The 10,615-nt window shown below is 35.1% G+C and overlaps 1 protein-coding gene, 1 long non-coding RNA gene and 1 pseudogene across 3 annotated transcripts; all 3 read right to left on the bottom strand.

Annotated features, from left to right (window-relative positions):
* Positions 1 to 827: 827 nt before the first annotated feature.
* On the bottom strand, positions 828 to 1,561 carry LOC147483612 (uncharacterized). The gene is made up of 2 exons (XR_015203909.1): positions 1,504 to 1,561; positions 828 to 1,206 (listed from the first exon to the last, which is right to left on the bottom strand). It is a non-coding gene; the product is annotated as an uncharacterized LOC147483612 (long non-coding RNA).
* Positions 1,562 to 2,568: 1,007 nt separating this feature from the next.
* LOC147483611 (protein ABIL3-like) lies at positions 2,569 to 3,990 on the bottom strand (annotated as a pseudogene). Its single transcript, XR_015205525.1, has 4 exons — positions 3,837 to 3,990; positions 3,556 to 3,687; positions 2,816 to 2,898; positions 2,569 to 2,717 (listed from the first exon to the last, which is right to left on the bottom strand). The product of XR_015205525.1 is annotated as a protein ABIL3-like (transcript).
* An 815-nt stretch (positions 3,991 to 4,805) lies between these two features.
* On the bottom strand, positions 4,806 to 9,210 carry LOC147483610 (uncharacterized). Its single transcript, XM_086576182.1, has 4 exons — positions 8,624 to 9,210; positions 8,305 to 8,460; positions 6,790 to 7,101; positions 4,806 to 5,338 (listed from the first exon to the last, which is right to left on the bottom strand). The coding sequence occupies exons 1-4, from the start codon at positions 9,176 to 9,178 to the stop codon at positions 4,913 to 4,915; spliced, it is 1,449 nt and encodes a 482-aa protein (XP_086432308.1). The 5' UTR covers positions 9,179 to 9,210; the 3' UTR covers positions 4,806 to 4,912.
* Positions 9,211 to 10,615: the final 1,405 nt, after the last annotated feature.

The following is a 10,615-nucleotide window of genomic DNA, read 5'->3' as shown; positions in this document are numbered from 1 at the left end:
TGCACAATGTTCCCTTTAGGGCCAAAACAATGCCACGGCATTAGTTGATAAGATTTTGGAAGGTAAAGATCATGTTGCTCTTCCTATACCAGTTCGAGATGAGGCTGGTAATTTTGAAAAGATGCTCTTGGATCACAAGTTGCTTGGCCAAAGCACTTAGTATTGAAAGGCATTGAGGTAATTTCATTAAGTTTTAATTTATTTTTGAAGTACTTTAAAATATTTTTTTGTGTGTGTGTCTCTTTTTTTTTTTAGTTCTAAAATATTCTCATCTAAAAATTTATTTGAAGACCAAAAAGGCTAATTCTCCGATTCCACCAAAAACTTCTAAAAGGAAAATGCTGAAGTAACTGCAAATTAGTGCACCCGATGCGAAATCATACATGGGATCTTGGAAAGGTGAATACTAGTGCTTGAATCCCTGTTTTTATGTTGTATTTACGAATTAACCCATTATGACTTTACAATTCATCTTAGGGCGAGGAGTTGCGGGAGGAGTGAGTAAATGGATTGAGCTTTAAAGTTTTGAGGAAAGAGAATTGGGTTTTTAAGAGAGTCTATGATGATGATGGAGAAATGGGTAAAAGGGCAATAGAAGGTTGCAATAGGTCACCTTGACAGGTGCTGGCAAAGTGGGTAAAACCTTTGGGTGATGATGATACCGTAAACTTGTAATAATAATTTTTTTTAGAGTCTCAACACAAAATGGAAGGTGCCATGGCAAGTACCTTTTTTATTTTATATCAATTTATATAGGAAAACTGATCAGCAGGCGTTTCCTGTGAACGAAATTCAGTATTTAGATGGGGAGGAACAAAAGAAAAGGGTTATCAAAGTGTAATTGGATTTCATTTGATATATATATATATACATACTGTAAAGATCAAATACATATAGAAGGGGAATACATAGATTGTTTGGCATGGTACATGCTATATCCTGCACTTGTAAAAGGTAGCAAATACAAATGTGGTATAGAAGAGAAACTGAAGAACCTGCTGCTGGATTCTATTGTGTGTTTCTGTATAATTTCTTACTCTAGTATTCATCTAAGAAAGTATACACTGCCTCATCCTTCTTTGACTTGCGACTAAGCAAGGCTTTGAGAAGGCGTTTACTTTTGCTTGGATACTGTTCCATGTCATTTCGATTGTCCCTTTCAGCATGAAGACGCATTGAAGATGTCTTTCGAGGCTCCGAAGGGTACTACAGGGCAAACCAGTAGGGTGAAGTGAAATTATAGAAAACAAATTTATTTATTATAAGATCTTTTGTATGTAGGTGAGCAAGATGAAATTTTAATACTAAACAGAATTCCCTTATTGTGCAGTATAGTATATAGGTGCGTATATCAAGTGAAGAGAATAACATCTAAAGGAAACATAGGAGAGAAAAAGGTTTAATTACTGCATGATGCCTCCTAAGCACAGATGATCTGTTATCTATTCTGTTCTTGCATGCAGACAAATGTATTAGTAGATTTACACATTTTCCTGTACTCACCCGTGGTCTTGTATTAAATGAGTTTGAAGTTGTCGGCCCTACTAGGGTTAGGAGTTCATGCCTAGTTGAGAAGGATCCAGAGCGTAGGAGAGGAAACTTGGACAGTGGTGATGCTGTTCTTTTATCTGAGACCTTTTGCTTGTCTGTTTTGCATAAGGGATATCACCAAACAAGTAGGAATCCTTAAAGTTAAACATAATGAATGTCCATAACTAAAACGGTTCAGGAAAGAAGTGACCAATTTGTTGGATCGGCTACCTGTAAATAAAAAGTTTACAGGTTGCAATGAACCTTGGGGAGAAGGTGAGGGAGGAGAGTTTTCCCTTTTCTGCATATCCAGTTAAACAAATCAGACAAATTACGGTGAAACTAGGAAATAGAGTTTAGACAACAACAATACTAAGGTCACAATTACCTGGCTGTGGAAGGTTGGCGTCCTCTTATCGTTGTTCGAAAGCACCTTTATAAAGCAATCACAAATAAAACAATAAAATTATTTTGATATCAGAAATACACTAACAACATATAGAGATGATGCACTGTTGGAAAATAGTATATGAACAATACGTACTGCTTTTCGTGTTATTCCAACTGTCTTCATAGCCGAGGCTGTCTCCACGATACTCTGACGCAGTACGCTCAGAACCATGCATGCTGTCCCCAACTGAACACATAATGAACCAAGAAGTGTAAACGTTAACAGATCTTCATAAGTAACAATGTTGAAATTCAGTTTTCAGGAGAAGAAGCGAAACTTTATTTGCCTGGCAAAGTGTACCGTTTATGATACTTGGGAATTGTCATCACTAAGGACTGCTGAGCAAGGCCTTCGCGATCTATGCACTCTTGACAGGTCCTTAGCCTCTAATTAATATCCCAACCAATACAAAGAAACCAATAATTCAGTATAGTAACTCAATTTCTATCTTTAACCTTTTCTTTTCAGTCCTTAAATCTTCTTAACATGCATATCTTTCGGTGGCAGTGCTTCTGCATTAGAAAGTTCTATACCTACCTAGTATCAAACTAAATGTGAGGAGAACCAATTAATCTAAGAATACCTGTTCAATGCAAGAGACTTCGAAGCTCTGTCCCTGAGATTTCATCAGCTTTTTTCTTCCAATAGATCAGTCACCTTAGATGTGATGCAACCTAAATGATCCACTGTGTTAACAAGAGCTCTAACAGTGTAATCTTTCAGAGTGTCCACCACTCTACATGATCAAAACAGAAAACATGCAGATCAAAACAGGATATAAAAATGACTAAAAGAAAAAGAAATTACAGCTTCTCGATTGCCAGCGACACTCACGCTTGTTTCTGGTTATCCTTTGTATAAGAGTCCTCAAAAAACTCTGCTGCAGAGTACAACTGTGATCTCAGATGCTTCAGATCCTGTAAACCATAAGCAAAAGTACCCAATTCCCAGTTAACGAAAGAGCAACTGAAGTCACACAAATTGCGTAAAGATCAAAACAAGGTATCACAGCCTTGCAATATAAATGGAATTCATGATGTTATGAAGACCGTTGGAGTTATGATTGTGTCTTGCTAAAATGCTCCACTGTGAATGGTTCCATCAAATGAAGTGGGACAAATTAACAAGACCTTTAAACTCTTTATATCTAGCAAATACCACACACATATACTAGTCAACAATCTTTTGCTTATACACCAAGATGGCCCAGACAACCAAGTTTAAGCTGCAAACAGTTTCACATTGATCACGCCCTATACAACAAAATTGCACTATTGGCAATCAAAAAAATGCGCTATTCATGTGTTGAACCACAATTGCCTCTCGTTTATTAAGGCTACATATTCAGTTTCTCTCTGAACACAATAGATTCAGGAAGACGACAATTAGACCTATACAGCTATATATACTACCACTGTGAGGTTTTAGGACCTTGACGACTCTTCCCCACGTCGACAATATTACGAGATAAAATCCTATCTTTAACAAATATATTCAGAGCCAATTTCTTTCCCAATCAAAAGTACCAATGAGTAATAAGAACAATTGTTTTCTATAGTGAGGGAAAAGTGTACCTTGAGACTATCTGAGAAAAGCATGCTTTGTTGTATAGATAACTCATCATGCGTAAATGGTTCATGAGACAGTGAAGAAGATGAAGACATGGTCATCGTGAGAGGGAAGCTAAACGTAAGTTTTCCCTTCTTCTGCAACAAGAAATAAAAGCCAAACTCATTTCAAGCATCATTAACAATATATATAAGTACTTAAGTTACATAACCAAACCAGACCAAAGTACGTAAACAAAGAGCAACAAAATATATATAAAAAGAAGGTATGTGTCTTAAAACCTTACCTGTTCCTTTGTTCTGCTTATGCAGTTGTACCTATTACAAAACAAAAATCCACTTCCCATATAAGAATCAGTTCTTAAAAAGTAAAAGTAAAGAAGGCCTTGTCGCCTTGATTGATGGTGACTTGAGTGAAGTTTATAACTGGAGAGAGAGAGTTGAAAGAAAGGTGCTGGTGAAGGGACAACATCAGTTAGGAAAGCACGTTGGCAGGTAGTCTAAGGAATCCACAGGAGTGAGTGCAAAAGTCGTCTTGTTTTGAAAGCAAAAACAATGTGAAAACAGAATCATTGGGAATACTGGGTCCCAAACAAAAGGTGTTAACAGAATGCCAACCATTATGCGAATGCAACTTCATTTTTTTATTTTTATCCTGTCTCCTTGCTTGACTGAGAAAACTAACATATCCAATTCAAATCTAACGCGGGCACGACCAACTCTTCACCCTTGATTGTGCATTAATCCACAATCAACACAAATCCCACTCATGCTCAAACGTAGCAGGACATTGCATGATGAAAGGTGGTGTAGAAAATTGACCTTTGTTAATAAAAGTGGGAATAGTCATGCCAGATCTCACTTTGTTAATATATCTTGCCTCAACTAATTTTGATACTTGTTTAAACTTGCATTAATTTAGTGAATTGGCAATAGAACAAACAACCCAGAGTCCAAAACACAACTTAATTTTTAATCTCTGACAAATGTTTTTTAATCACATTTTGCACAAACTTTTGTTTCAAACATTCTCTTACAACATTTTTCGTAAAGTTTGGGATATCATATGTAGCAATGACTTCATAGAGATTACATTCGAAAGAACAAGGTGGCTCAAAGTCCCTCCACACTACATTTTGGACACACCAGGTTTTGTTAAACTTATAATGGGGTCGAGACTCCAGATATGATTTCAGAGCGAGAGAGACCTTCAACCTGTACGGCCTGAACCAATATAAGTTTAAATTGCAGAGGAATGGGGACAAAACAATTATCATTATTCTCACAAGCTGGTCCAAACAACAGAAAAACTACATAAAGAAAAGCAAAAGACCATTCGTTTAGCATGGATAGACAGAGCTTTCTAGTTTCTTCTTTTGCGCTTCCTTGTATTTAGCTTTGGGAATTCTAGAGGAACTGGAAGTGTAGCATATAGCGTTTTGTTCTCCAACTTGAGCTTGCAACCCAAATTCGTATAATGCTCTCTCACTGTACCAACTGAAATTTTCAAATCTCTTGCAATGTCATACATATCAGTTCGGTACCCATCAACAATGAGTGCAAGCACTAGAACATAACTGATGAGAAAATTTCTTTTCTCAATTGAAGGAAAATTCCTTTTATGATTAGAATCAGAGTCTGCAAATGTTGTTGAAAACCTTCTGTTCAAGATGCCTGGAAGATAATGGTTCTTTGTAGAAGCACTATTAGCTGATCTTTGGTCTTTAAACTTGATCAAGTGTGTTATGTAGGAACAAATGCAGGAAAGCTTCTTCTTTTCCTCCTCGTCCTGTAAATTAAAAATAGATTTAGAAATAAATAATATATAACTTGAGAAGCAAGAACATGAATGAAAAACAAGAATAAAAAAAGAGCATCATTTTTCTTTTTGTTTTTTTGTTTTTTTTTTTGGATCTGTAAAAGGTAATATATTCATATAATTGTTCAATTTACATCAAGCTTAAGTTTAGCCAGCTACTAAATTTTAGAACCAGAACACCCACACGGCCCAAACTAACAGCAAAGAAGCAATTGAGTCAAGAATAATATTAATACACAAAAAATATAATAATTAGTAGGAACCACACCCACAAGGCCACACAGCCCAAACTAACAGCAAAGAAGCAACTGAGTTAAGAATAATACTAATACATTAAAATAAATTAAATAGTAGAAACCTAAACTTTTGAAACGCTTGAGGGTTCTAATTTCTATTAGATGATATATTACAAGATGGATAACTGATCACAATGTTAGTTTTCATTGCAGTAATAACCTGTATGCTACTTCATTCAGTCATGATATGAACATGCTAGGTTTAAAGAAAAAAAATATAAGAAAAGAAAAAACAAAAACAAAACAAAACTTATTATACAGAGTCTCGGTGAGTGAAAAAGACTAACTATTGCATCCATGTGATAAGCTACAGTAAGAGACTAAACAATTATGAAGTGAGAGTGTCTTAACATTCTTGAGTTAGGTTTATTTTTTTTGAGAGGGTGTAAAATGACTCTCCCCACCACACACACAACAGCGACTATAGTTTCTCTCTTCTTATGTTTCTTTTTCATCTTCCTCCTCTCACTCTCTTTTGTTCTCCTCCTTCTCTTCATCTTCCTCCTCCTCTCATCTCCTACCCTTTCTACGCTCACTTCCCCACTGCTATGCAGTAATTCTAGTATACTTGAGAGAGAGAGAGGCAGGAGATTTGAATAAAATATTAAAAGGAATTTAAAGATTGACATTATCCAAAATATTCAACTTTATATCAACTTATCTTTCCCAAAACTCATTCAGTTCATAACAAAAGCACACAGCTCACTCATTATGGCCTCGAACCTAAGTCTATGAATTACCCCTTGTTCCAATTGTCCTTCAAGTTTTACATTGGTCATTTGTTAATGCCCCGTTTCAGAGATTATTTTGATATCTAACAGAAAGAAGTATGACATTAAGCAGAAGATGCTAAGGCCATCTTAGCCAAATGAGACAATCCAATATAAAACCCCTAGTGTAAATATTATCGAGCACTAGCTAAGCAGATATCTATAACTGAAATCATCAATCACAAATTGGTCCTCTAAGAGATAAGTTTGTTAGGTTCATTGACGGGAAAGATTGGGGCTATTAGACGTCTCACTTGACAATGCCATCAGTGAGATGCATCAGAACCCAACCCTCAAATGCAAGTGTAACATATGGTAGAGACATGTTCCTTTCAAAATATCAAATAATGCTTACCTTGATCTCCATTAGTTTATCTATGCGGTTGCAAACATAACTTGGATAAGCATCTGGGGATATTTTAGTTCCGGACTGCATGTGTTCCAGAATATCCAGAAGGTGATCCCACTCTGCACTTAGAATGATCTGGTCTAAAGGATAAGCCCTTTCTGGTGTAACAGCAATCGTATCATGAGGCGGGATATTACGAGAATGAATTCCAACAGTAGTTTCTAATGCCTTCTTATTTATTTTGACACCGTCAATTTTATCAATAACTGCCTGGCCCTTGGGAGCACTTTTTTCTTTGATATCCGCATGCTTTTTATCCTGTGGAAATCAATACAACCTACCTCCTGTCACATTACGAGTTTTATAAAGAATATCCAAGAGTAAAACAGAAAGAAACATACAAGAAAAGGCTAAGGAGTCATATACATAATCAGAAGCCATAAACATAAGTAACTAAAACATACAGAAAAAAAAAATGAACAGACAGACAAAACCCCGTATTCACCAATACAACATTAGTTAGGACCTTCTTAGGGCATCTCCAATGGAGGGTGTAAACAGTATAGAGTGTAAAGTTTACACTCCAAATATCAAAAAACTCTTTCCAATGGGGGTGGTATACCGTAGATAATAGAGTATTAGTTGATAGAGGAGGTAGGGAATTCCCCATCTCGCTATCAGTTGATAAATAGCTCGGGCGACACTTTAACCAACGTCCGAACAAAAAAAAATTCGGACGTCACTTTAAGTAACGTCCCTTTCTAATTCTAAAGTAATTTTTTAACTCGGACGTCACTTTAGTTTAAATTAAAGAGGGACGTCACTTTAAGTGACGTCCGAGTTTAAAATCTAGTTTTTTTTACACTTCTCCATTGGGGAGTATAGAGTGTGGATATTTATAAGCTATACAATAGTATACAATTAGAGGTGTAAAATCCTAATGACACCTACGTGGAGGTGTAATTTTACACCCCCCATTGGAGATGCCCTTAGTAATTTAATTGTATCACAAAGTTATTAAATTTTGCAAAATCGCGTATCTATTATGTATTAGTGCCTCATTATCGAAAATTATTTCTACCTTTTTGCCATATTTTCCTCCAGAATACTATAATAACGTATTGTCAGATGACAAATTGCTCACTTGGAATTCTAACTGATATTTAAAATCCTGATCAGTGACACTAAACTCAAAGTATTGAATGTCACTACGTGAACTTGATAGTTTCTACACATTTTCTTTCTTTTTCACTAATAATTATTCAAATTCTAACTCAACATCTTCGCATTTAAGCAACGCTTTCGGGGTTAAGAAACGCCAAGTCTGGGTTAAATTCTGCTTCCACATAGATTGATCGGATCACTACACCCTCCTATTCGTGATAAAGCATGCAACAAAACTTAGACACCAAATACCAAGAATACTCTTGGCAAACATTACCATTATCTTCTTAAAATAGTAAGATCCTATCGCTGAAAATTTACAGTAAGCTCTTGTAATTTTATGGAAAATACACATACCTTCGCCTGGTCCTTCTTTGATCCAAACACAGTCGTAAGCTCAATTCTCTTTTGGTGATCCTTCTCTGCAGGAGTTACGTCTTCTTCAATTGACTCCTTGGGAAGTTTCTTTTCATCTGAGTTTAAACCTTTAACTCTTGGTTCCAATCTCAGTATCTGCAATCATAAACATCCTGTTACTAAGATCACAAAATAGTTGACAGTTGCAATTCCAGTAGCTGAACTCCAAAGTCCAAGCTGGCAATGCAATTAAAAACCTACTATAGCAATGTAAATTTGATAACTTTACTAGTAAAATTAGCAAAAAATAGAAGCATACCTTGTTAGAAGCAATGGGAACAATTTTCAGAGTATGAGTATCTCTATCAAGAACACCAAGAGCATAAGTACATATTTGACAATCAGGGCCTTCACCTTCATGAGTAGAACCAAAAAACTCAATATTAGAATCTTGATTAGGACTAACTACAACTTGTACTCTTCTTGGTTTCTTAGTATAAACAGTGACTGATGGGCCATTTTTTTCTTCTGAAGAACAATTATACCCAGATGGGAAATACCCAACTATTGGTGCTATCTTTTCTGGGTTTTCTTTAACTAATTCAATCTTTATTTCCATTGTCTCTATTTTCTCTTCTTCTTCCATAACAATTTTGTCATTTTCCACTTCTTGAGTAGTATCTTTGTTTTTCTTCTTCTTCTTCTTCTTCTTTTTTACTGGGTTTTCTTCTTCTTCTAATTCTATTGCTTCTAGTTTTATTTTTTGGATTAATTCTTGTTGTTGTTGGGCTGATTTGAGTTTTTTTTTTAATTTTTTCATCTTTTTTTTCTCTTTTTCTGTTTCGTAGTCGTGTTCACTTTCTTCTTTCACCATTTTTGCTCTCCGTGTTTTTTGAGCTGCCACCTCTTTTCTTTCGGTCTTGTTAGGGTTTTAATGATGTTAGTAAATGGGCTTTAGTTTGTTGGGCTTAGAAACATCCACGGGCCTTTTTTCGTGACTTTCAAATTGGTTGCTAGTCGATCAAAATGTTTTAGGCAAAATTTTATGAGACATTATACAATTATTACAAAAGATACAATTCTACCAATTTGTGCTCTAGTGGGTTGGAAATATAGAGGCATTAGCGCAGATCTTTAAATAAAAAAAACACACCACTAATAACATAATAAAAAAATAAATATTGTTCTTTGCAACATTAGCTTAGTGATTGATGTATGTAGTTCTCAAGTCATAAACGCAGGTCCATTAAGGAGCTAAGATGTTTTCTAAAGTTTTAAGATTTGCAATATACTAAGAATACAAATTTGCATACCAAGACAGCTTTAAGAACTAGTAGTTCCGAACTATTATAGAGGTGATCAGGTTATTGATTTGGGTATGAAGTAGGAAATAAATTTAATTCTTACATGAATATTCATAATTTGACACTATTGTGTGATTGAGACAAATTTAATGTCAGGTAGAGTATTGTTTTTTATTTATATTCTATGTTGTATTAATTATGAAATGATAGTGTGTAATCGTTATGGGAATTTAAATATTTTATTATTGTTTGTTGATGTGGAGTAAATATTAAGCTTAAGAGTCTAAGAAAATTGTCAATATATGTGATAAGCATTCATTATGGAAACTAGCAAGATGCACGTGATGTCAAACAAAACTTATCGAAGAGTGTAAAATTCCAATGTTTTAAATAGCTTTAAGAGGCAACCTAAACCCTAATGTTTTATGTTATATAATTCTCAAGGATTCAAAGTATGTTTGCTCCATGAATGAATGATTACTACCTACAAAACAATTTAGCGCAAAAAAATAGATGAGAAACAACTTTAAATTCAAGAAATATGCAATTATGCATTACACCACCATCTAATATGGCAGTGGAATAAATGTCTTCATTCTGGGAAGTTGTTTGGTTACAATATTCTGAAAATGTGCATAACACATTTAGATTTCTAAGCTCCTAAATAGTATGCATGCCTTCAAGTGTTATATTGCTACACACAGACAAAATATATAACTTGATTGAAGCAAATATCATATTCTACTCACTCAATCGATTGTGCATCATCAGGTCATGTGCATAAAGTAAATGACTAAATTTATGGGATATCTCAATAGCTTCGACCAAAGTATGTAAGGCCTCATCATCGGTTCCCAAGGAGAGATGAGCTGTAAGACGGGTTGATGTTAGCGGAATTGGCCATGTTATTATGTACTGTGTGACTATTTAACCAAAGCATGAATCATCCTGGCAAACAAAGAAAATGTCAAACTCCGACAACATTAACATTAAGTGCAAATTATTAA

This window comes from Coptis chinensis, chromosome 8 (assembly GCF_015680905.1).
Source record: "Coptis chinensis isolate HL-2020 chromosome 8, ASM1568090v1, whole genome shotgun sequence".
In the NCBI taxonomy this organism is placed as follows: Eukaryota; Viridiplantae; Streptophyta; class Magnoliopsida; order Ranunculales; family Ranunculaceae; genus Coptis; species Coptis chinensis.
The sequence above is the reverse complement of the archived record's forward strand: the minus strand, read 5'-3'. Positions and strand labels throughout refer to the sequence as shown.